This window comes from Hibiscus syriacus, unplaced genomic scaffold, assembly GCF_006381635.1.
Source record: "Hibiscus syriacus cultivar Baekdansim isolate YM2019G1 unplaced genomic scaffold, ASM638163v2 tig00112737_pilon, whole genome shotgun sequence".
In the NCBI taxonomy this organism is placed as follows: Eukaryota; Viridiplantae; Streptophyta; class Magnoliopsida; order Malvales; family Malvaceae; genus Hibiscus; species Hibiscus syriacus.
Genome location: NW_024063391.1, coordinates 1,094,860 through 1,121,690, shown reverse-complemented (window position 1 = coordinate 1,121,690; position 26,831 = coordinate 1,094,860). Strand labels below are relative to the sequence as shown.

The 26,831-nt window shown below is 35.6% G+C and overlaps 2 protein-coding genes, 1 long non-coding RNA gene and 1 pseudogene across 3 annotated transcripts; 2 read left to right on the top strand and 2 right to left on the bottom strand.

Moving 5' to 3' along the window:
• The first annotated feature begins 12,351 nt into the window (after positions 1 to 12,351).
• Positions 12,352 to 16,906, top strand: LOC120182695. The gene is made up of 3 exons (XR_005521855.1): positions 12,352 to 12,363; positions 14,296 to 14,299; positions 16,758 to 16,906. It is a non-coding gene; the product is annotated as an uncharacterized LOC120182695 (long non-coding RNA).
• On the top strand, positions 14,837 to 16,632 carry LOC120182694 (annotated as a pseudogene).
• Positions 16,907 to 18,660: 1,754 nt separating the features above from the next.
• Positions 18,661 to 22,761, bottom strand: LOC120182693. The gene is made up of 11 exons (XM_039187589.1): positions 22,505 to 22,761; positions 22,165 to 22,249; positions 21,816 to 22,012; positions 20,936 to 21,018; positions 20,743 to 20,788; positions 20,583 to 20,639; positions 20,383 to 20,437; positions 20,189 to 20,319; positions 20,002 to 20,065; positions 19,785 to 19,918; positions 18,661 to 18,893 (listed from the first exon to the last, which is right to left on the bottom strand). The coding sequence occupies exons 1-11, from the start codon at positions 22,589 to 22,591 to the stop codon at positions 18,720 to 18,722; spliced, it is 1,113 nt and encodes a 370-aa protein (XP_039043520.1). The 5' UTR covers positions 22,592 to 22,761; the 3' UTR covers positions 18,661 to 18,719.
• Positions 22,762 to 24,558: 1,797 nt separating this feature from the next.
• Positions 24,559 to 25,106, bottom strand: LOC120182692 (histone H4). Its single transcript, XM_039187588.1, has one exon. The coding sequence runs from the start codon at positions 25,026 to 25,028 to the stop codon at positions 24,717 to 24,719; it is 312 nt and encodes a 103-aa protein (XP_039043519.1). The 5' UTR covers positions 25,029 to 25,106; the 3' UTR covers positions 24,559 to 24,716.
• Between the last annotated feature and the right edge of the window lie 1,725 nt (positions 25,107 to 26,831).

The window sequence follows — 26,831 nt, the reverse complement described above, 5'->3', positions numbered from 1 at the left end:
GGAATTAATTAAAAATATCAATTTTATGTTATTTATGAAATTTACAAAATTTTATTGTTAGAGTTTGAGATAATAACTTAAAAAAGTTGATTTTTCATTTGATTTGTGATTTTTTTTTTTGGATAATTCCATTTCATTATCCAAGAAGTAGAAAACTGTTACAGTTTACAGAAAACTGCTACAGTTTACAGAAAATAATAAACAGGGATACATAATCAGCAACCAATAAAGACAAAATTGCAAACACAGTAAGAATAGTAGAGTAATCGAACTCCCACTAAGTGATACCCCAACTAGCACAAAGAGCTGCATTAGGTGGGTCGAAACTGCTAATATTACATCTTATCAACCGAATTCGAACGACAACTTTGATATCATGCAGTAACGCGTCCATTGGGCGAGCACAACCCCATAAAGCCTGCAATTCCTTTCCCTCCAAATGCAATAGACATGGTCTGCCCATGCAAGTCGAAGAATTCTCACAATAAGAGACTTGCCCTTAAGGCAACAAATTGCCCAAGCTAGTTCACTATCCCAACCTTTAACGCCTCTATACAGACCACATAATCTAAGAGTAGCTCCCCATAAGTCTTTAGCAAAATTACAACCAAAGAACAGGTGGTCTCTGCACTCAGCCACAACACCACACATTAGACATTTATCATTCTCGATATTTAAGCTCATACTAAGGAGCCTAACACGAGTAGGGAGACGATTAAGAATGGCCATCCACACTATAATGTTGTGCTTAGGGATACGCCCAGGAAACCAAACAAGATGATGCCAAGAGACTTTGGGGATATTGATGTGCAAGTCATCCCAAATACTTCTAACACTTCGGTTCTGGATTGGGCTAGCAAAGATATGAATAACAGTAGGTCTGATTTTCAAGATGTACTTGAATTATGAGCTTACATTTGAAGGAATTCTCATATGCCAGAAGTCTGCATCCCCGATCACATAGGCATGCATCCAGGCCATCCAAAGAGAGCCCTCACTGGCTAATAATTTTTTGATAAGGTGAACAGTGCAGGCTTTATTCCATTTGCCTACGTCTTGGACGCCTAGGCCACCTTCTGACTTCAATATACATACCTTTTTCTAGCTGACACGAGCGCCTCTTGCAGGTAAGTCGGATCCTTTCTAGAAGAATCTGGAACATAGCTACTAAATAGAGTTGATTATATCTTTAGGAAGAACGAGCTGCCTGCACCAGAAATTTGCCATACTGAAGAGAACAACACGGATCAATTAAAGCCTCCCTGCAAAGCTAAGGTGTTTGTTAGCCCATAAATTCAGCTTTTCCCTTATCTTGTCAATTAAGCTTTGGCAGTCCTTAACAGTGAGTTTCCTAGTTACCAGTGGAACACCCAGGTAACGAACATGGAGATTACTCAGTTTGAAACCTGTTAACTCCTTGATGGCAGCACATTGTTCAGCAGAAATCCCAACATAGAATATTTCACACTTACTAGCATTTAGTTTTAGTCCAGACATGGAGTAGAAAAAGTCAAGAACAGTTTGTACGCCAATTATAGAGTCTAGAGAGCCTTTGCAGAATATTAACAAATCATCAGTGAAGCAAATGTGAGTGAACCCAACCTTTTTGCACTTAAGATGATAGCTGAACACTCCCTTCTTAGCAGCTATATTAAGAAGGCTCGATAAAACGTTCATGGCTAAGACAAAAATATAAGGAGAAAGGGGATCACCCTGTCTAACACCCCGAGCCCCTTTGAAATAGCCAACAATAGTACCATTGAAAACAATGGAGTAGCTTGGATTAGTAATACAAGCCAAAATCCAAACTATGAATTTCTCAGGTAATCTGAGAGCATGCAAAACAATTCTCACAAAATCCCAGTTTAAGGAATCGAAAGCCTTCTGTAAATCAATTTTGAGAGCACATCTAGGAAAAATTTTCTTCCTAGAATAACCCTGAACAAGTTCTTGAGCAAGTAGGGTATTATCAATTATGCTTATCCCTTTCACAAAAGCAGATTGGTTCATTGAAATATAATAGGAAAGACAACAGACAGTCGGTTCAATAGAATTCTAGTAACAGTCTTATATATGATAGAACAACAAGAAATAGGCCTAAAGTCTTTGACCATACTAGGATTAGGAACCTTTGGGACAAGAACAACAGCTGTAGCATTGAAGGAAAGAAGCATGAATGAGTTAGTGAAGCAATACCTGATTGCTGCCAAGAAGTCATTTCCCATAATATGCCATGTCCGTTTAAAAAAGAATGAGTTGTATCCATCAGGACTGAGGGATTTATTGTTCCCTTGTCTCCATAAAGCATATTTGATCTCAACATCAAATATCTCTCTGATTAAAGCCTCAGAAGCACCCTCGGGAATGGAATAGCCTAGAAGCTCCTTTACAGTGGTGACATTGCAGCAATTGACCTCAGGATCGATTACCCCCAATAGCTTTTTAAAGAAGTTGATAGCCTCATTAGACATATCATCAAAGGTGCTAAGTCTAACACCTTCTTGATTAAAAAGGACTCTAATGGTGTTGTTCATCCTCTTGCTAGCCACCATGGAGTGAAAAAACCGGGTGCTCTGATCACCTTCTCTAATCCAGTCAGCCTTTGCTTTTTGTTTATAGAAGAGAAGCACCATCTGTTCAAGGCCTCTTAACTCCTCCTCAATCTTAAGTTCATCAATCATGAGGCTACCAACAATAACAACATCCAAATTGACAAGCTGAATAGCCCTCAATTCGTCCCTTTTACACAGAACTCGCCCCAAAATATCATAAAAGTGAGCTATATTTAGAAGCTTAAGACAACTCTTCAACCACTTTATCTTTAAGAACGGGATTTATGATTTTATAAATTTAGTTTATTAAAAAAAACTTTAGGTGGAATTTAAATTACAAAATCAGATTTGAATAATTTAAAAATTTTAATATTAAATGAATTGATTTTTAAGCTAGTTCGGGACTTGTAATTTTAGATGATTTACATTCGTCACATATAAATACATATGTATATTATAAATGATTAGAGAAATTTTTACATAATAAATATTTTTAAATAAAAACTTGAAAATTTCGACTTAACTGAATGCTTGTCCATGAATAGTCAAAGCTTAGAAGGAATCCACTTTAGACTTTGTTTATTGTTGTTAATGCTATAATGGATTGTTAAAGTTGCATTTATGTCATTTCTAATTAGGTTTGTGCCCAGTTTTATTACGAGTTCGAAATAATTACTTGAGAAAAGAAAGCGTTGCACAGCCGTCAATATGAATCGGTCAACGACGTCGTGTCACCTCACACAAGAAGTTTCAATAAACGTGCTCTCAAATCCCCCCATCCCGGCCTTAAAAATCTGTAACGGCAAACCAAACCAAAAATCATAATCTCAGCAGTGAGTCACCATTTTGTCCTTTATCAAAACCATGTTGAACCCTTGTCTCAACTGGATGCAAAGGCAAATCATGGGCCGAATCCCCCATATACTCCACGCTCTAACATGGACGGCTCTGTTGGCGTCAATGGTAAGCGTAGCGTCGTTTTCTTCAGAGATGGCCTTTGTATCGGCCATATCTCCATCATCCTGCAACCTCCAAGGCCTTGTAAGGATTCCTCTGGACTTTCCCAGAGACAAAATTGCTTGCCTGCTCATATGCTGAAGAGATCCAAGGTGGATTTTTTTGTGCCCACCGTCTTCGCAGGCCTCGTTGTTGCTGCTTCTGCTTGTGTGCTTCGATCTCTGGCTTTGTGGGACAATGAATGAGTTGTAGTTTTCTGATTCCCTAGTATTCAACAACACTAGAAAGTTATAACATACATATTATTGACCCAGGGTCATATTTTTGTTTCATTTGCTGCATTTTCTGTATTTGCTTCTTTTTTCAGCAGGAACAACTTTTGGTAGGTTTGGAATGACGAGTGCCCATTTCCTAGGATTAGAATCTCGGTATAAAGTTTATTAATAATTTCAGTAGGAAACTGTTGGGATCCTTCAATTTTTGTAAGTAAACAGATATGGATTTCAAGACTTAAAACTTTAGGGATGGATTTTCCCATACTAAAATCAATTAGTGGAATTCAACGGAAAAATGATACTCTCCTTTCTATTTTGTTACCTATTTACTATGCACATAATTTTAGAGAGTTAAAACTTTATAAGTCAATCCATAAAAGGGTCAAAATTATAAAATTATTGTTAAAAGGATTAAATGCATAAGTATACTATGTAGAAAAAGTAACATAATCATTAGCAAATCTTCTTCTTCGATGCCCTTTAAAGTATATCATGTAAAAAGAGTAACATGACCATCAACAATTTTTCTTCTTCGATGTCCCTTAAAGTATATTGTAGAAAAAGCAACATAGTCATTAACAATTTTTCTTCTTTGATGTGACCTAACATTCTTCATGAAAAATCTGAAAAAGAAACTTGCAATTCTTCTCCCCTTCATTTTTTTTTTACCAAAAACACACCTCTCCTCTATTTTCCCCTCCTCAAACCCAAAAAACACCTTTTGAATCATTCTTTCCTTCAAAACTCGTCTTTACTGTTGTCGAAACCGCTTTTTAGTTGGGATTCGGAATTGAGTTTCGACTTAGGAAAATGGATTAAGAGTCACCACCTATCATTTTAAAACGATATTTAAGTAGATCGGATACCATCTTATTTGATCTGTGCTTTACCAGAAATGTGTCGGGTTCGGGAGTCGGTTACGGTCAATGAAGGATTAGCACCCTTGAACTGCCCTTTCGGTACCAATTAATATATTGGTTGTCTTTAATTGCGAAAATTTAAAATTAAAATTAAAATTTAAAAATTCAATTCGAATTAATTACCTATGATCGATTAGAATTACTACTAAAAAAATCAAAGATATGTTAGATGATAGAATAGAAAACATCGAATAAAAATTAATTAAATAAAAGAGAAATAAATTAATTAATTAATTAATTAATAAATCAACGAATTCAAAAAATCCATAATAAAAGGAAAAAGGATTAAATTAATCAAATAAATTCAACAATCACTTACAGCAGTTTCAACATTTGCAGGAGATTCATCATTGGGGCTGGAAAGGATTGATATAATTTTCAATAAAATACTTTCAAATGTATGGACTGGCATCCAACATTCACGTGCAAGCTCATAGCCATTTGGAACCACTCGGAGGATGAAGAATTGAAATACAAACACGCCCTTCAGGATAAACGTTTGGGTCAAACTTGACGGCTCGTTGAATCGCCTCCAATGCTTCATCAAATCTGTCGGCGGCCATATCCACCTCCCAATAATGTTTCATCAGCATCTTCGTGTCTATGGAGCTTCAACAGGGCCTCAACTTTCATTGCAAATATATGTGGAGCAGAATCTGCACCACCATTAATGGTCGAATATGTTTCTTTTACCAGGCTGTTCCACGTCCCCTAACCCCAACAGAGATTAGAACCATTGTTTATGGAATTGTCACGGAGATCCAACTTTTGAAGTTGCTTCAGTTCTCTGAATGTGTGGGTTGAAAAGAATCCTCCTAGATGATTCCCTGGCAGTTCAAGTTCCTGCAACTCCTCAAACTGAACAAACAAGGTAGCGTTTGGGAACCACAGTTCAACCTCATCAAGGCTTTCTTCCTTTCTTAACAAGTCTCTCATAAACATAATGACAAAGCCTGGTGCTAACTTGTATGTTCCAAACAAATGGTAACAGTACAGAACTCTTTGCTAACTCAAATCCTGGGATATCAACAACCTTTGCTCGATCCCACTTTTGTTTTGGTGGTGAAGATTCTATCCATCCACTGAAACCCAGGCCAGATATAATAATAGCGGCCTCCAAAAATGACGAGATGAAATAATATTTCCACCGCATTGTAAAGCCATACATATACTAGTAACTCAGCTTCCTCCAGAATCCCTATTTGTGGTACGCGGGATCGATAAACCAAGACAATGGGTGATATGGTGCAAGGTTAAGATACATTGCCATGCAAAAAATAGCTTGGACTAGCGCACCTAGTGTCCCCCCCATTTAATGAAAAATCCCAGGAGAATTTAAAGGAGAAAAATGAGAGCCTGGAATCTGTTTAATGCCAAGAGGAAATGTCGTTGCTGGGAGTGTGGTGGTAGTTGAGGTTATGGATGTTACGGAATGGTGGAAGATAATTGTTGTTGGGTAGTGGATGGATGGGGAAAATAGAGGTTCCTTCATTTTTGGGTAATTTGTTGGAAATAGAGGTTGAACATGGACCTGTAAAAAATAAATAAAAAAATAAAAAATATTAATAATAACAATATTAATAATAATAATAAAATATAATATACATTTTTTGTATACCCGGATGAAAATGAGTGTCTACAATTTCCCCTATTTGCACATTTTTCGTGGAACAAAAAATAGGGCAAAGACAAAAGGACACAAATTTTCGTTCGGTGGAGTTAAAAATTTGACTCTGAAAGAATAACTCCCTGTCGAATTAAATTACGGATGGCTCCTCCTTCGTGAAGTCAAGCCCAACTTGAAATGATATGGAATTGAAGTCGTAGTTTGGAATTTGAATCGAAATGTGGCTTCTCGTTGTAGTTCGCTTCGGTCTTCTTCTCGGTTTAAAGACCTTTGCCAAAATTCGCCTGAAAATAGTTTCTTGATGTGACATAGAGCTGAATGAAATCAAACTTGGCAGCTTCTGTCAACAGCTAGCTTTTCTTGACTTAAACTACGCTGCTTAAAAATGGTTTCTTGTCAATAAGGCACGGCTAACTCAGGTCTTCTTCTCGACTTTGAAAACCTCGATTACAGCCAAACAGTACTGTGATTGAGGTGTCATCGAGCTGAATGGAATCGAACTCGACAATTTTATTGACAGATAGCCCTTCTTGCCTTGAGCTACTCTGTAAAATTGGTTTGCCTCTGAGCTAAGTGTAATCGAACTCGAAGGTCTTCGGTTGGCAGATAGCTCTTCTCGTCTTAAGCTATGCTGCAAATGATGTGCCTTAGAGCTGAGCGTAGTCGAACTCGAAGGTCTTTTGGTGACAGATAACCCTTATAGCCTTGAATTATGTTGTAAATGATGTGCCCTCGAAGCTGAGTGTAATCGAACTCGAAGGTCTCTGGTTGGCAGATAACCCTTCTCGACTTAAGTTATATTGTAAATGATGTGCCCTCGAAGCTGAGTGTAATCGAACTCGAGGGTCTTTGGCATATAACCCTTCTCGACTTAAGCTATACTGCAAATGATATGTCTTGGAGCTGAGCGTAGTCGAACTTGAAGGTTTTTTGGTTGGAAGATAACCCTTCTCGACTTAAGTTATGCTGCAAATTATGTGCCTTTGAGCTGAGCGTAGTTGAACTTGAAGACCTTTGGTGGGCACGATTCCCTTCGTCGTGAAGTTGAAACCGTGGATGGTCCATTCGTTGTGAAGTTGAGCCTCGAATTGGATATCCTTCGTCATGAAGTTGAAATCCAAATATTTGTGTTGTTTCGAGGCCAATATCCTTCGCCGTGAAGTTGAAATTGACTTTGAAACTGGAAAGTTGTTTGTTGACAGCCAGGCGCTCCTTCGCAGTGAAGTTGAGCTTGTGTTGTTTCGAGTCCAATATCCTTCGCTGTGAAGTTGAAATTGACTCTGAATGAAACTGAAAAAGTCGTTTGTTGACAGTCAGTCGCCCCTTCGTTGTGAAGTTGAGCTTGTGTTGTCTCGAGTCAAATATCTTTCGATTTGAAGTTAAAATTGACTATGAATGAAACTGAAAAGTTTTTGTTGATAGTCAGTCGCCCCTTTGCTGTGAAGTTGAAATTGACTCTGAATGAAACTGAAAAGCTTTTGTTGACAGTCAGTCGCCCCTTCGCTGTGAAGTTGAGCTTGTGTTGTCTCGAGTCCAATATCATTCGTTGTTAAGTTGAAATTGACTCTGAATAAAACTAAAAAGTTGTTTGTTGACAATCGTTCCTTCGCTGTGAAGTTGAGCAACCACCATCAATTTTCGAATGCGCTTTTGAATTGAGTATCTTTCATCTTAAAGTTAAAATTTAACTCTAAAAGCTGTAAAAAATTATGTGTGCTAAAAATGATATATGTGATGCTCTTTAGTATGTCTAAGATGCATGCAACATGAATGAGTTATATTTTAGCTCTTGGATTGGAGTCTCATGTTTTGTCTGCCAATCTGGTCTTTGGAATCGATCGTACCCCATTTGGTTCTCGGGCTTTGGCTTTACAAATCTTTTATATCTGAGAATGTTCTGTTTGAAAATGTTTTTCTCTTTTTTCTTGTTTTAGGAGGGAAAAAGATAAAAATTCTAGAAAATATTGTTCCTTAATTCAGACTCGCAATTGAATCAAATTGTAAACATGAGTTCAAAGTATATCAAAGGAATCAATAGCTCTTTTTAATGCTTTTAGAGTTATAGCTCTTTGACAAATGTTCAAATGGATGAGTTGATTTTAGGTTGACCTAAGGTTTCAGCCATGAAAAGGTTATTTTTCAGTTATTGCAATATGTTTTCCTTTGGCTTGGCATTTTAATTGGGTGCGGACAAAATGACACAACTAGCATGATCAATTACTAGACCTTCTATTTCGGTTCTCTGAAATCTTCTATTTGTTCAAGTTTTGTAAGCTCCTCTAACAAAGGTAGTGCAGAAATATCGTCTAAAAATGAAATTCTTGAGTGCTCGTGTGAAATTGACTATAACAGGTGTTCCTTAACTCCCTTAGTCCATTTTATCGAAACTTCATGCTTAGATAAATTTGATTTAATTTTCCGTTATATGGCTAGCTGAATCCATAAAGCTGGGACGTTTAACCAATTGCTTTAGAGGGACATCTTAACATTATAATCACTCTTATCAAGTTAACTGAAGGGTTCATCTCATCACAAAGTCTTCGGTCGGATAATAGTAGTGGAGCAAACACTGAATTGCCAAGTGTTCGAGCAATGTCATGGTTTGAATATAATCTATTCATAAGGTCAGGGCTTTCAAGTTTCATCTATAACCAATTGCCTTAGTGGAATAGCTCAGCTTTACGGATTTAATTTCTTAAGATTGTCAAGAAGAACCTGTTATAGTCTAGGTGTTGTTGAAAGTCAAGGAATTTCATCTTTAGAGTTCAATTTCCCAAACAACTGACATAAACTAGATTTGATTACTCGGCTATTCCATCTGTGAAGATCATTATCATCACTGAGCGTTTTAAATAAAAAGCATAATAATGTCATATGCAAAAGGATGCCCCATGTTGTCCGCACCTTATGAAAGGAAAATGATATATTGGTTAATTGCAAGAGCAGTGTACGGTGTTTGGTATATTCTGGGTAAGGTCAAAGTCCTTGTTTTAAATCATGTTACTTCGTCAAAGATCTATAACTTTGAACCATTTACAGAGTTTTTTAATTCAAATGATATTCAAAGAATTGCAAGTTTGCAAATGTGATTCATTGCTCAGCATCTTTAAAGTAACATAAATTTCTTTAAAAGTCTTTACAAAAACTTGAGAAGAAGAAAAAAGAAAAAGAAAGAAAAAAATTCAAACAGAATGCCTCAAATGATGAAATGATTTTCCTCACTTGGATGCCCCCAAGTTGTTGAAGTCGATCCAGTTCTGGTTACGCATCTTCTGTATGACTCTCTTGAATGCGTAACAGTTCTCAATTGTGTGCCCTGGGACACCGTCGTGATATTCACAATGAGCATACTCATCATACCACTTGGGGTATGAGGGCTTCATGGGTTCTACCAGATATGGTGACACTACATGGGTGTCATAAGTTGTTTGTAAAATTCCTTGTAAATATTGGGAATAGAATCGAAATGTTCCCATTTTTTATGAGACATGTGAATGTAATAAAAAGAGAGAAAAATTATACGAAATATGCAGGAATGCATGATGCATACAATGTTCAAGGTATTGATCCAAAAATGTGACTGTTATTATAAATAATCCTCATTGGGGATAAAAGTGTTTTATCTTTTAAGAGACAAATATCCTGACAGCTTCTGACATTTTGAATAGTCTTCTGCCTTCGTCTGTCACAGGTTGAATAACCTGTCGAACCGCTCTGGCTTCTCTGGATGGACTGTGCAAATGCTGAGTTGCTTTTTATACTGGCCCAAGAAGTCTCGAATGACTGCATCTCTGGCATTTATCTTTTGTTGAACCTGTTCCCAACGAATACGTCATTTGAGCCATCAATTGATAGAAACTATGTGAAGTTCGTTTGTCTGTTTCTTGAATTCGTCAGCAATGGTCTCCAATTTCAGCTATCGTTTTGCCATTGTTGTCTTTGAAGGGACTCCCAAGATCAATAACCTTCATCTTGCCCCTGCAACCTCTGCCAGTCAGTTCTTCAAAGATAGACTTTCATTGTGCTTGATGTAGACTCGGTTTCATTCTGAGTCCTTTATAATACAGTAGAAATTGTGGGCACCACGTCTTCTGGATTGAATATGACACATAGTTGCCTTGTAGTCTGTCTTCTACATTTTCATCTGTTGTATTACAACCCCTTTGTCCATTAATGCAGATTATTCATGTTTAACAAACACGTTTTTGGTGGATCAACACATCTTTTAAATGATGCAAGTGTTGAAAATAAAATAAAAGAAAAGAAAAAATGAAAAGAGTTAGTGAGGTGAAAATGATAAAAAATAATCTTGAAAATAAAAGTCCTACCCCACATGATATCTACCCCACATGCTTATTATTCCTACCCGAACATGATCTCTATTCCGCATGCTAATTTCAAACAAATCATAACCGCATATTTGTCTAGTTCGCATGCTTTGAACATAAAGTAAAGCAGGAAACAAAACAACCTAGGGTTTGAAATGAGGCTTTGGGGTGGACTCTAATTCCCTGTATTCTCCCGGTTTAGGTTCTAAAGAAGGTACTCGAGTTCTCCTTGCTGGCGCCCCCTTGGGCTTGCCAGACCCATAGTCCTAAGCCCATTACAAGCTTGTGTGGACTAAGTTAAGCTCGAGAGGAAACATTCCCTTATGTCCATACGAAGAATAAATTCACACGAATGCATAAGGTGTATGAATCCCGAAGGTTACTTGCTAGGCCCATACGGAGAATAAATTCCCACGAAGGCATCGTTTTCACCCCACTTAAAAAGAGTTTAGAGCTCGAGTATAAAGCCTAAGATAAAAATTTTAAAAAATATGAAATCATTGAAAAAAATGTCAGTACAACTATTTATTTGAAAATAATCAAAGGTAAATAATTGGAATCGAATGAATAAATTAAATTTTAAATTTACTATTTTCGCATAAAAAGACAACCTAAAATTAATTTTGGCCTGACTCACTTACATGTCCCCAGCGGAGTCGCCAAGCTGTCGAAACCGTCTTTCGGTTGGGTCGAAATTGGGCTTCGACTTAGATTAAACAAATTGGAGTCGCCACCTATCATTTATTTTAAAATAAATGGGTTGATTAGATACCCTATTTCTTACCTGATCTGCGCTTTACCAGAAAATGTGTCGGGTTCGGGAGTTGGTTACGGTCAAGGAAGGATTAGCACCCTTGAACCGCCCTTTCGGTATCAATTAATATATTGATTGTCTTTAATTGAGAAAATTAAAATTAAAATTTAAAAATTCAATTTGAATTAATTACCTATGATCGATTGAAATTACTACTAAAAAATTCAAAAATATGTTAGATGATATAATAGAAAGCATCGAATAAAAATTAATTAAATAAAAGAGAAATAAATTAATTAATCAATCAATCAATCAACGAATTGAAAAAATACATAATAAAATGAAAATGATTAAATTAATAAATAAATTCAACTATCACTTACAGCAATTCAACATTTACAGGAGATTCATCAGTGGGGCTTGAAAACATTGATATAATATTCAATAAAATACTTTCAAATGTATGGACTGGCATCCAACATTCACGTGCAAGCTCATAGCCATTTGGATCCACTCGGAGGATGAAGAATTGAAATACAAACACGCCCTTCAGGATAAATGTTCGGGTCAAACTTGACGGCTGGTTGAATCGCCTCCAATGCTTCATCAAATCTGTCGGCGACCATATCCACCTCCCAATAATGTTTCATCAGCATCTTCGTGTTTATGGTTTAACAGGGCCTCAGCTTTCAATGCAAGTATCTGTGGAGCTGAATCTGCACCACCATTAATGGCCGAATATGTTTCTTTTACCAGGCTGTTCCACGTCCCCTAACCCCAACAGAGATTAGAACCATTGTTTATGGAATTGTCACGGAGATCCAACTTTTGAAGTTACTTCAGTTCTCTGAATGCGTGGGTTGAAACGAATCCTCCTAGATGATTCCCTGGCAGTTCAAGTTCCTGCAACTCCTCAAATTGAACAAACAAGGTAGCGTTTGGGAACCACAGTTCAACCTCATCATGGCTTTCTTCCTTTCTTAACAAGTCTCTCATAAACATAATGACGAAGCCAGGTACTAACTTGTATGTTCCAAACAAATGGTAACAGTACTGAACTCTTTGATAACTCAAATCCTGGGATATCAACAACCTTTGCTCGATCCCACTTTGGTTTTGGGGTGAAGATTCTGTCCATCCACTGAAACCCAGGCCAGATATAATAATAAGACCAGATGAAATAATATTTCCACCGCATTGTAAAGCCAGACATATACTTGTAACTCAGCTTCCTCCAGAATCCCCATTTGTGGTACGTGGGATCGGTAAACCAAGACAATGGGTGATATGGTGCAAGGTTAAGATACATTGCCATGCAAAAAGCAGCTTGTACCAGCGCACCTGTGTCCCCCCTCCCATTTAATGACAAATCCCAGGAGAATTTAAAGGAGAAGAATGAGAGGTTGGAATTTGTTTAATGCCAAGAAGAAATGACGTTGCTGGGAGTGTGGTGGTAGTTGAGGTTATGGACGTTGTGGAATGATGGAAGATAATTGTTGTTAGGTAGTGGATGGATGGGGAAAATAGATTTTCCTTCATTTTTGGGTAATTTGTTGGAAATAGAGGTTGAACATGGACCTGCAAAAAATAATTAAAAAAATAAAAAATATTAATAATAATAATAATAATAACAATAATAATAAAATATAATATAAATTTTTTGTAGACCCGGACGAAAATGAGTGTCTACACGTGTGATGATTATGAGGTTCCATGTCATTGGAAAATAGGTTTTCACTATTTAGTAGTGATTACCACCATGAGTGATTCTGAATTTTAGGTGGAAACGCAAGAGGCTGAGATACCTAGCTGAAGATTGCTTGGTCACCACATCCGAACAGGTTTAATATTAGTTATTTTCTGCTAGAGGAAGTTGGTCCTTTACAATTATGAACTGTGAAAACATGTATTTCCTCAAAGCTCTCTCTATTTTAGGCTGTGACCAAGCAGAGCAAGCCCACTTCTCTATCCAGAGATCTTCTTGAACTGTATAGAAGGTTTATACAATTCCATTTCACGTATCTATGATCTATACTAAATTGAATAAGGCTGACCGTTGATGATACAACCCGACCATGCGTTTTCTCTCTCAGGAATAAGGTTGCTTTTGCGAACCACGAGACGGAAACTTGGACGGATGGAGGTTAACGGCTGGAAAGTGATGGTTAAAAAAAGGAAAATACTGCTACAGAAAGTCTACACAAAGGAAAATACGGAAACTTGGACGGATGCAAGTTGAGGCTCCCATCCAACAACTCTACAAGCTCTTTACCAGCTGCTGCTTGCACCAACCCAATCATGCTCTTCTTTTTTGTTTCTTGTTTTCACATCAACATCAACTAATAAGATTCCATTTATGCATAAAACAGGGTTTACATATATATCCTTGTATGAGGAAAAGAGTACATATGATAATACCAAGAAAAATAAACATGATCTAAGTATTCATAAGCAAAACGAACAATCTAATACTCATTACCAAAGCAAAACAAACCAGCACCCAAAACTTTAAAAGCTTGCGTTGTCAACCTGCAGAGGCGGCTCCACCAAACTGGAAATCGAAGTTCCCACTAAAGCATCAGTCACTTTATTACTATCACGGCGAACATTCTGAACCTTAACGATCTAAAGACGGTTCCAAAGTTTGAACAGATGTTTGCTCAAAGGATGATGACCATTGTAATTGTTTTCGAAGAAACCGAAAAGTTTCTGAGCTATCAATTTTGTGGACAATGTGCTTAAAACCCGCTTCCCTCGCCATCAAGAGACCAACATAAGCACCACAAAGGACAAGCTCAGCATGACCACCGAGCAGATACCAATAGATTTGTTAAATACAAACCTCCAAGAACTAGAACTGTCCCAAGCAACGCCATCACAAGAGGCGTAACCATCCAATCCACGATGGCACCATCTGTACATCCAATCCACTACGGCACTATCTTTATTGATTTTGATCCAGTGATCGGACGGTGGATTCCAATGAGAGCAACTACGATCAAAAGCATGCAGGCATGTTAAAAATATAATTATTGTAGTTAGAAAATTCAAATAGAGGAAAAGCAAAACAAATATTGACGGCAAAAGGACTCAAAACTGGTGACCTACAGATTGCAAGCCTTACGTGTTAACCAATTACACAAAAACACCATACTAGCAAGCTCTTTCTACTGAAAAGGAAATACATTGGCATCGCCCGGACTCGAATCGGAGACCTTAGTGTGTTAAATTGATGTGATAACCAACTATACCACGACTTAGCGAATTGATAATTGTTTTTAATACATATAAATTACAAACATAAATACATGTGAGTACCCGACTTAATTTTGCGCTGTTTTTCTTTAATATTTTTTTGATACAAATAGCTTCTTTGTTCTTCCTTTTGGCGGAACCCTATCTCTGCTCCCTCCATCTCTCTGTCTCTCTCCCCTCTGTACTTCAATCCATCTCTCTGAAGTGTTTTCTTCTTTGTTCTAACTAAAAGAAGATTAAAACATGTCAAGTGGTTTAGGTATGTCATTAGATGACCTCATCAAGCGTAACAGTAAATCGGGATCCGGTAATCCCCGCGGTCGAGGCCGTGGATCTGGAGCTGGTCCCGTCCGTCGTTTTCCTAACCGAGGAGGTAGCCGCTCGGCACCGTATGCCGCCGCTATGGTACCTAGCTAGGGTTTTAGATCTATTATGCTTCTCTGTGTTTTTGTTTGATGTTTTAGTTTTTATTCAACTTTTATCAACTAATTTCGTTTAATTTTGTTCAGGCGCCGGAGACGACGTGGCAGCACGACATGTATTCGGATAACGGAGCGGCGTTCCAAGGACAAGCTGGTCGGGCCTCCGCAATAGAAACTGGAACGAAGCTCTACATCTCTAATTTAGATTATGGAGTTTCTAACGACGACATCAAGGTATTTTTACTAATTGTTTACCGCTATGTTCTTTTTTAGTAGTAAATGCAAAGTATTTATATTCTGTTTAGGCTGGGCTTTTTTTTCTTTTTGCGAACACTTGCAACTTTTTTAAATTTGAAATTTTTACATATTTGAATAAAGTCTAGCTAGACTTTGCAATACTTCAACAACAAAAAAAATCGTTAAAATCAATATTCTGTTGTTATAGTGTTTCTAGCTGTCTTTCTAATGTATGTGTGTTCATGTACAGGAGTTATTTTCTGAGGTTGGCGACCTGAAACGATATGCAATTCATTATGATTGGACTGGTAGATCGAAGGTATTTAAATGAGGTTGGAATTAACTGGTACTTCTTATGAAATGCTTTGAAACACATTGTAATTTAGAACCAAAAAAACCTTCTCTCAGGGAACAGCAGAAGTTGTTTTCTCACGGAAAGCTGATGCTATAGCTGCAGTCAAGAGATACAACGATGTTCAGCTCGATGGGAAGCCGATGAAAATTGAGATTGTGGGAACAACATTGCTACCCCTGCTGCACCTATAGTTGCTAATGTTGCCTTCGGAATTCAAATTCAGTCCCAAGGGGGTATGATTTTTTATAAGTTACATGACCCTTGTTTTATTCAATAGTTTAGATTTTGTCAATGCTTATGCTTATTCTTTTAAGTGCCAATATTTTCAGTTATCAAGCGTTTCTGAAAGCTTCAAAATCTGCATTTTATCTTTGGATTAGTTTGAGCTGAAATTCCCATCTTAAGTATTAATTTATTTGAAATTTCTAGTTTTTTTATTTAAAATAGTGTGATAATCAAATTTTGCAATTGTCTGTCTGTTAGCTTCTACTGTATAACAAATTGGTACCAAACCTACATTTATTTTGGTGTATTTGTGTGGTGGTCATTTGTTCAATTTCATTTTTTCTGCTATAAATAGTTTTTGGTTACTTATAGGCTTAAGTAACTTATTTAATCTTTATGTTCTTATTTTACAGTGGCAGGGTGGAGGATTTCGTAGGCAACCCGGGGTTGCTGGAGGCCGTGGACGGGGAAGGGGCCGTGGAGAGAAGGTTTCTGCAGAAGATCTTGATGCTGATCTAGAGAAGTATCATACTGAAGCAATGCAGACAAATTGAATCAATGCTCATGTTCTGTTGGTTGGCTTCAAGTATTTTTCTACTATGGACATTATGTGCTTGATGCTCAATTATTTAGTGTATCTCTATTAAACTCACTCTTTAGAGGAACTAGTCATGGAGAAACTGTTAGTGTCTTGAGTTTTATGGAGTTTGGGCTTTTACTGTTGATTGTTCTCTTGATTCGGGTATAAAGGACATGGATTAGTGGAAAGCTATCATTTTGTAATCTTCAATTATGGGTTTTTTTCGATTGAAATTGACTCATAAGTCATACCACAAGAGAGGGATGAAAGAACTTTGTCTCTCGGTTTTCCATATGCAAAGGAAACTTTGGCTGCATGCTGTGGGAGGAGTAATCTTGGTGTTGCCCAAAGCTTGCATTGCCATTTGGTTGCTCCTGCATTTTGGAACAAGGGAGACAGCAACCCAGGTAGATTCCTTTTATGTTCTTATTTTTAGCTTTTCTTAATTTTGTCCTTGTTATTGGGATGGATTTGGTTTTCCTATTTAGTCTTCACTCTATTATTGCTAAGCTGTTAACTCTTTCCCCCATAATCTATGAAATCTGCTGGTGTGGCTTATTGTAGCCGATCGGTGTTGCATCTTTCTTCAGTTCAACCAGTTGATTTCTTGGTGGAGCAAGGCTGTTGACTGCTTTTGCTTATAGGAGCTTGTTTTTGAGTTGAAATGGTTATAGAAATTTGATGGTACACTAGGATACTCAAGTTTTTCATACACTTTTTATAGAAAATGAATGAAGTGTAGCTTCCTCTATGCATATGTCTAGGTTTGAGGAAGTCGAAGAGTTTGAAAAATGGGTGTTAAAAACTGGAACCCGTTTATTTTTGTAGTTGGCTTGAATATACTTCAAGAAGAGCTAAGATTTAAATGGTGGGAACTTTCATGACATTTTTTTCATTCTGTGAGTTGCAATGCTATTGCTCGGAGCAAATAGCTTTAATTCAACACGAAGAATTACTACTTACTCTGATTCAAGTTTAGAAAATCGACAGTGAAGAGTTCTGCTTAATTGATATCCCCTAAAGATTATTGGATTCTAACCATTTTAGTTTATATGAGTAGGCACTTCTATGTTACCAATTTAAAAGTGCATTTCAAGAAATGTTGTGTTAATTCATTCAATTGGTTAATTAAGGGTCTGTTCTCGTTATTTTTGAAAGGTGCAAATTTTTAAGTTGTTTGATTTAAATTTCAAGTGTTTTTAATAAATAAAATATTTATTTTAAGTAGTCTTTGATATAAATGTATAATTTTGTTTTGCAAAATAATTTAAGTTATAAAATTTGTTGTATGACTTGCTTTTCAACATAAATTAAAAAGTATTTTAACTTTAAAGTCCTTTTTTTATAATTGTTTCTGGTTCGAAGAATACAAGACGATTCTTTAACTCCTAGCAGTTTCAGCCCTGTTACCAATTTTAGTTCTATATGGTGTGATGTTGAACCGTTTCATTCTCTGCGATCTTGTGTTTATTATCTTCAGAAGAAGGCTTTTCTTTCCAATTTGGCAACAATATATTCAGTTTAATCTTTAAATAGGAATTTTTCCGGAAACAATATCCTATGGGGCATTGAATTTCAGTGGATGAACTCATGAACTGATTGTATTGAATTCAGTTTCATGTCAAATCTTGTATTGAACTGAAATTGGTCTCTCCTTAAGTGTACATACTGAACGAAGAGATTAGTAAAAATGTTGACGTATTTAAATCTCTATTAATCGTCTAATGGTCAAGAAAAACCATTCCATGAAATTTCTACTCAAGGATTCTAGGCAGCTAAGTCCAAGTTCGGTTTAGCCCTCTCTTGATACTAATAAAAAAGTCTATGATTCTTTTTTCGATAAATCTGGGATAATTCATGTAGTATCTGTTTAAAGAATCTCAACTATTTAACAATGAACATTTATATCCCTACATATGCGGTGTTCAAACTCAAAATCTTAAGGTATAACAATTAATAACAATTTCCTTAACAGCTGCGGTCGCTTGTTTGTGCAAAAATCAATGATTCTTTTTTCGATAAACCTGGGATAATTCATGTAACTAATGATGTTTATACGAATTCAGTCTTTTTGGAAACATTAAAATTAATTAGAACAGATGCTCATAAAAAAAAACACTTTCTATACAGGAGAACCAGGACTCACACTCAACACATGTAATTGTACAACCTAGAGTTGAAGGCATAACTTATTGCATCAACCTTTGAAATATTAGAAAGGAAAGGGATGGATTAAGCCGTTCTGGGCCCTCTAAGCTTCTCCCACCTAGAATAGATAAACCCCAACAAGGAATAGAAGACGGCCTTTAAAAACGACACTATAAAGTTCCAAAATGAAGATGGCCAATACCAGGGATATAAAAGTCTAAAGAACAAACTTATTAGATGTCGAGGGTAACGTCCTACCTGCAAAATAACAATAACAGTCGTGATATGCCTAAAAAGAAACATTTTCTGCTATCATTGACGCATACCATAGACTAATCTAACTGAACCTGTCAAGCTGCAACCTAACCTGATCTTACAGGGGCTCTGTACTCAAATAAACTTCTAACCTGTTAAGGGCTGTTCCCATAAATTTCTAACATTTTAAAAAGGTCAAATAAGGGCTTAATGTTTTCAAATCTGCTTAAGTACAAGCCTAATCTTTCAGTCGAATAAGAGCCTATGATTTTTTAATGTGCTCAAACGAAGAAGTACTGTTTTTCATTTATTCTTTGACAGATTTGAAAATCAAGGGTGAATGTGGTGTGGAGTTAGTTTTCAATTAAAATTTTCAAGTTCACGTCAAGTCAGTTTATTCTTGTAATAATTAATAATATAAAAATTATACATATAATATTTTTGGACGGGTCAGTTGGGAGTTGAGGATTTTTCTTTAACGGTTGAGTTCAAAAGTAGTAGGCATAAAAATCATATTAACATGACAAAAAAACCACCCCGCCCCATTGCTCTTGCCATCCCTAGATATGCCCAAGTAGGCAGATGACAAACAAAAATCATATTCCCGATCAAAGCATCTTGTAAGAGTCTAAGATTCTAGATACATGTAAACAAGAACAGCTTATAAATATGCATCAGAGCAACTTTGATGCTATTGGGTACTTAGATCATTTATGGGTTATTCCTGTCCAGCATACTATTAAGGTCAGGGTTAGCTTAGTTAATAAAGTCTGATTAACACAGTTCATTCATTCGTCCTGACAAACTCTATTTGAGAAGATGTAGAGCAATGTTTGGTTTGTTTTCTTTCAGAAAGATAAGTCGCTGTAAAGAGCAGTTCAAAAGGGTACTTACAGGGAAAAGGAAATCTAAGGCACCCCAAGCTGCATGATGGACAGCCCTTGTAGGATACATCGGACCACCAGGAGAAGTAAAGCTATACAGACAGGTTTTCAGCCTTGTACTTGTGGTCATTCTCAGTTCCAGGCCTGCAGAAATTAAAAATTAAGGTCATATTTGTGTATTCAGTTACCCCATAATCTTAGAAGAAGTCAATGGTAATAATTAATACCTTGGAGAACCTTAATCTGTGAAAAATAATGCAGTAGGACTGGCTCCACCTTTAATTTTTGAAGCTGGCAAAAGAAAATTTTCCAAAATGTGAACATGTTGATCGTTGCAATGGCTTTCAATTAAGGTGATAATGTTAAACAGGATCATTAAACATATGCCATGCAATCATGGAAATATGAAATTACCTGGTCGGTTAGTTCAATAACAACTATATCTGCTGGTCCACCAACCAGGAAAGCATTTGGAAAAGCAGGGCATTGCTTAACAATGCTTTCAATTGTCAACTGCATAGAATAACATGTCACAAGGAAAATCACTATGCAAATTATATTTCAAAATCAAGGTTCAAAATAAAGGTTCCAAAGGGGGGGAATCCAACCTGAGTTGTAAAATAATATGAACCTTGAAAGTAAAATGTATAGATCTCGCTGGGCCTGAAAAATCACAAATTCTAGAGTCAGTTTTAGAAGATAAATGTCACTAAGGAATCTTGATCAGAAAACAGCAAGTATACAAAGATCCAGAACTTGGCATTATCTTCTTTCAGATATACCAAACAAGAGAGAAAAAATAGTTGACCTGTACTGGAATTTTATTTAACCGTGCGGACTCCAATGCTACTTCGTCAAGAAGGTACTAAGTCCATAAAAGAAGAAAAGTGTCGATAGATGGATTCTCCAAAATAAAAAATGAGCAGAACCATGCACTTAAAGAGCTATATGTTTCTTTTAGGTTTTACCTGAAAGAGAGATTGAAAACGCCTTGTATTGGATTGCACATCCATCCTGCATGCAAGCACAAAAATCCTCAACGCCTTGTAAGTGATGCCACTTTTTCAACAAGCGTGATCATCATCATCCAACTTCTAAAGGTATTGGCATTTGGCAACATAACAAAAATCATACTCAAGCAATACCAATTTGTATTCATACCAGAAAACATTTGTTGCACCCTCAACAAGTGCAGAGGAATATCGTTGTTGTATGTCTGAATTATCCAGTTGAACTTCAAATAACTGTAGAAAGAAATATATTGTTCAATGTAAAGAACCTCATCAAAAGAGAACCAAAAAATCATTCACTGATTTTAAACGACATTTGCTCGGTCAAGAATGTTATGATATCTTAATTGAAGAAATAAATGGAAAACAAAACAGCAATTATAAAAATGAGTAATAACCAGTTACTAGTAGAAGCAAAAATTATTACTACCTAGCACTACTTCATGATATATAAAAATATGACATAACTACATCTTTTGTGGTAATTTTAAGCCACAGAACTCTTGATACATAGACTTCCATACTTGGAGTACATCAAAACCCCAACTATAATTGGAGACCGTAAGAACTACACTATAATGTGGATTTTTCAGGCAAAAATAAATTAGTTTGGTAACTTGTCACATCTTTATTTTGAGTTATTACTTTATCTGGTTAGGAAAACTCAATTATACCTGGCCTAGCCACCAACCATCCACAAAGTTGATAGCACCAAAACTAAGCAGCAGCAACATCTAAACAACTTATATTCTCATTAAACTACCATCATAAAAGCAGAATAGTCTCCAATAAGCCAAGAAATTTGAGTTCAATTGATTGAGTAATTAGATTGTAATTCCTGAAAGCTAGCCTGAATTCCATATCCTTCTGTATCATTACAAATTTGGGGGAAGGGAGTAGGTGACACAAGTCTCAAATCCTAGTCTATGATGCCAGTGAACAGCTTTTATCAGGAGAAAAACTAAGTTCACAGGAGAAATTCCATGATGAAACGCAAAAAAGAACTATGAACGAATCACAAGCTTGCTTGCCCATTTATGGAATAGAAGGAAGAAAATGTGAGATGCAAATGACTGGCTCCATAGTTGCACAATCAAATCAAGGATCGGCTTTCCTCTCTCAGGCACTCGAACATAAAAATCCGCGAGCACATCATAAAAGCACAATCGACCATTAACACCGTACTCTGCAGAAGATATTGCACCTTCTTGTCTACTTAGAATTATACCTGTTTTAAAAATCCATACAAAGCAAACATTATGAGATATCCTAAAATTAAATATAAAGGCAGGACAACTTGAAAATGAACTATTTGGTGGACGCAATTCTCAATATGGAAACGCCAAAAAGAATTAAACGAGTTAATGAATCTTAGCTAACCTTTGGCTCGATCATCGACTTCCAAAGCTATATCGGCGAATAATTCTTGTAATAAATTGCGTCTCTGAGATGGAGACGCTAATGCCTGCAGTGAATTTGAATATACATAGATCAAGAAACTCTTAAACGCAGTACTTATGATCAACTTAGAAAAAATAATATAAGTTTTTCAAGAGTCCAGAATGTTAACCTAATATACGCTTTCTCTCTATTTTAAGCATAAAGAAAACAAATTAAAAGAGAGAATTGGAAAGGAAAATGAAAGATCTAAACTAAATTCCGCTTTACGTTCCATTATATCCAGAACCAAAAAGATGAAGAGATAAAACAGAAAACGAACCCGCTGAAGCTTTTTCTGGATTTCTAGGGAGAGCGCGTAGAGATAAGCGGAGCTTTGAGGCCTTGAGGAAGCGTCTTGTTGTTGCATTTCTTCTTCTTCTTATGTTAAGATCTCAACAAGACAAGAAGAAAACTAAAATCTATCATTCCACAGAGAGGGATTTCAAATCGAATTTGAATTTGATCCAATAAAGAGCAAGGAAGAGCTTTTTGTTTCTGGTATTTTCTTCGATAAATATCCGTTTTGGCCTAAACCGTAAGGAAAGCAAGGAACGGAATTTCATAAAAGCTCACCCAATAATATCATATATATTTTTTTTAATAATGGAGCGAAACTACGAGCTCTGATGATAAGCAGTTTAATGTCGTGCTGTAACGTTCAAAACTTTTCCACGTGTGGTGTGGGTTTCATTTTGTGACATTTTCCTTCTCTATGTTTATACGGTCATCCGGCAATGAAAAGCAATTAATGATCAACACAATGGACTACGTGTAATCAAATAAAGCCACTGAATTTTGAAATGTACAATTTGAGAATTTCTTGCGTTTTAATTTTTAGGCATCTCATTATAGCTGCAAGTGCATTTCGATTTTTAGTACTCTAAAAAGAGTCCGTTAATAGAAAAACAAAGAGCAAATCATTTTTATTTAGTGATGTAAATAAATAATGCAGTATATTCGTCAATTTTATCATTATTTAATTTAAAATATTTTATTATTTAAATTAATTTAAATGAAATTATAATAAAATAATAAATAGGTCGAATTAACCTTTATATCAATATTATTATAGATGGACCGAGAGGACGAGAAATAACGGTTGTCCACCTAAAAATTTAAATTATCATATATTTTAAATTTTTTATATATTTTTTATTTAAAATCTATTTTAACCCCTGTAATTTTTAAATTCATCCCCTAACACAAAATCATGTATCCTTAACAATTTTCAATCAAATTTCCACTCCATACAATTAACGGATTTATTTTCAGCAATTACAACAACTATCATTTTACTGAATTAGCATATTTATTTTCAACTTTTACAATAACGATCATTGTACTTATTTTCCACTTTCCTCATTTCAGAAGCACTTAAAACCAAAATACAGTTCACACTGCAGTACAAGTAGTCGTATAATAGTTTCGCCTGGCCTCTGCATATGGATTGTATTATGTGATACAAAGCTTGGGAACGAACACAAATTTATATTAAAGATATATTAAACATAAATTACTAAATAAAAGTTCGTTTGAGAGTACAAATCAAATGGGAGGCCGGCCGAGATCATTGAAGCTCAAAGGTGATGGCGGGACTCATAAGCTACGTACAACGAAGATTGCCTGCAACCATTAGCATTCTTCTAGTTCTAGGGGTAGATGTATGTAGTTCCTAAATAGAATAATTGCATATCTATTGTTTTTTTTAAAAACATAAATGAATTTAAAAATATGAAACATGTCACATTTTAAGTGTTCAAACAATCCATTGAACATTTCAATCTTTATTATGCAAATATCTATAACCTTAAAAAAGGTATTATTCTCTCTAAAAATATCATATGTATGCACAGATTCACATGTCATAAATTAATTCCGACTGAACTTACGAAAACTGTTAGTAACAAAAACCACTTCGCTTGCTAAAAAAATCTTCATTAAAGGAAACTAAAATTTGATAATCTTCATAGTGAAAATGAAGATGTCTAGGACTCTGCCTTTGCTAACACCCCCCTCCCCCACATTAATCAGGGCTGCAGAGGAATTAATCTCAAATGAGATTTTAGTCAATTTATAATCCATCGTATAAACAAATCCTTAATGAACATAAAGGAATGGAAAACAAAACGTTTGAAATTGATTCAATTCTATTAGTCCAAATCCATCCACGAGCCACTAGCTAAATGCCACGCTAATTTTCCAACCGAAAAGAAATTAACGAGCATTTAGTAGGCAATGCGAATATTCCAATTTTTCGAACTCAGACGGATAAGCGAAATTGGTAAATCAGTTGTATAAAAATGTCATTAATACGGTTAGTAAAAGATAAACGCGAAAACATTGTTGAACTAAATCCATTGACAATATTAGAAATATCAAATATTACAACAGCATCAGCAACATAAAAGAAAAGATCTATAGCCAAGATCCATAATTCTACAGTCATAAACTTAACATTCCAAAAGCTAAATCTATTATTAAGATTGCTAAGTTTAACCTCCAAAACCATAGAGAGTCCTGCCTTGCCTTTTCAAGGCATAAACAACATCCATGGCGGTAACAGTCTTCCTTCTTGCGTGCTCAGTGTAGGTCACAGCATCACGAATCACGTTCTCCAAGAAGATCTTCAATACACCTCTGGTTTCTTCATAGATCAGGCCGCTGATTCTCTTTACTCCTCCTCTGCGAGCCAAACGACGAATAGCGGGCTTAGTAATGCCCTGAATGTTATCTCTCAAGACCTTCCTATGCCTCTTGGCTCCTCCCTTTCCGAGCCCCTTTCCCCCCTTTCCTCTTCCCGACATTGAAAATGAAGGCTTCAGAAAACTAGAGAAAAGTTTTAGATTTGAGAAGGAAGGACAAGAATGGTTTGCAAGTGTGAGAACAACTTGGACTGTGATGTTATTTATAGAGCGAATGATTGGTTCTTCTGGTTTTTGAAAAGGTTTGGCGGGGATTAATCCGAGTCGCACGGTTAAAATGTTTATGAACCGAGTAATAGTATCGATCCGCGTGAAAATAATGAGGAGCATGTACACCGTTGATTTCTTGTTAATCGACGACTAACAGGGGTCCAACGTTTTATGCGCGGACTTTGGGACCTTGAGAGTATCTATCCGTGTTATGTTTATTGAATTATATAAACCGTTGATAGAACTATCATCGACGGTCGATAGTAATCTCACGATATCTGACACGGATGTGCTTTCTGAGTGTTTTAGAATTTTTAAATTCGGCGGGTTCGAGCTTTTTGAAACAGATTTGATTTGCTTTTGGCGGATTACAGGAAAGAAGAGGGAAATTCGATGAGAAATAGCTCCACATTCCGGTTTGGAATTTGGAGTATAAGCCATTGTTTTATCAATTGAATAGATATAATAAATTTAAAATTAAATGCCTGAACTAAATAACAGTAAAATAAATATTAAAATACATTCATCTATATTATGTTGAAAGGCTTAATAGGATAAACTTCGGATATTGTTTTTTAATTGAAATAAAGGCATAAAACGATCATTTTTAAGATCATTCCTTGTAATATTATTTTCATCCAACATATTTAATTACAAAGTTTTGATAAGATTCGTTGCATTAGTGCTAATACATTTCACTCAAGCTTAAAATATGTTCATTTTATACTTTTTTGAGTCCATAGAATGGTAGGTTTATTTGAATGAAAAAATAAATAAATAAAAAATTAATAATCGACAAATTTGAGGAATATCGTAAACTCAAACTAAGTGAGAAGTAAAAATCTAGTATGCTAATATTATTATATATTATGTGTTGTTTGCTATTTTTTGTGGAGGTAAATCATATTTATTATCGTTAGTATGTAACTTCAGTTAAAAAATTGAACAAATACTTAGCATATCAATGAATGATGTATTCTTAAGTTTTCCTAGTATTTTTTAAAAGGCAAAAGGTGATATAGTAGACTCAATTTATCACTTTCGCTTTTATTGTATTTTTGCATCAATTTAGCCATTGAAATTATTCAATTACATCATTCTATATCTACTCTTAATTTTGAACCCTAAAACATAACTCCGTGACCTTTAAACCTTAAACTCTTACTTAAAGTTTATAATTTATGGGGTAAGGTATATAATGATGTAATTAGACAACATTGAGGGCTAAATTGATGCGAAAATATGATAGGAGCGAAAATGATAAATTGAGTTTACTATATGGACAAATGTGACCCCCTAAGCCTTTTTAAGGTATAGATTGCAAGGTTTTAGTACTGCAACATGCTTTCTTAGTTAACCATGACATTCTTGTGTGCAACCTATTTTATTAATAAAAATATTAACATTACAAATTGCAACCTATTTCTTAGTAAATCATGACATTATTGAGCACAAACATACTTATTATACATATTCATAACATTTTTAGCTTTTAACTTATTTTTCTTATTGTGAAAAAATCCAAGGCTTTATCAGCTTAAACTCTAATCACATTTTAGGTGCAACCCATTTTATTATTAAAAATATTAAGATTGCAAATTACAACCTCTTTTCTTAGTGAACAATGACATTATTGTGTGCAACTGTATTTCTTATATATGTTTATAATGTTTTCAGTTTTAAACTTATTTTCTT

Coding starts and splice junctions, on each gene's coding strand:
- LOC120182693 (XM_039187589.1), bottom strand. CDS start 22,591: ATGCAACAACAAGACGCTTCCTCAAGGCCTCAAAGCTCCGCTTATCTC. Junction 20,438..20,582: donor TAAATAAAATTCCAGTACAG/GTCAACTATTTT, acceptor GTGATTTTTCAG/GCCCAGCGAGATCTATACAT. Junction 20,320..20,382: donor CATATTATTTTACAACTCAG/GTTGGATTCCCC, acceptor TAATTTGCATAG/TGATTTTCCTTGTGACATGT.
- LOC120182692 (XM_039187588.1), bottom strand. CDS start 25,028: ATGTCGGGAAGAGGAAAGGGGGGAAAGGGGCTCGGAAAGGGAGGAGCC.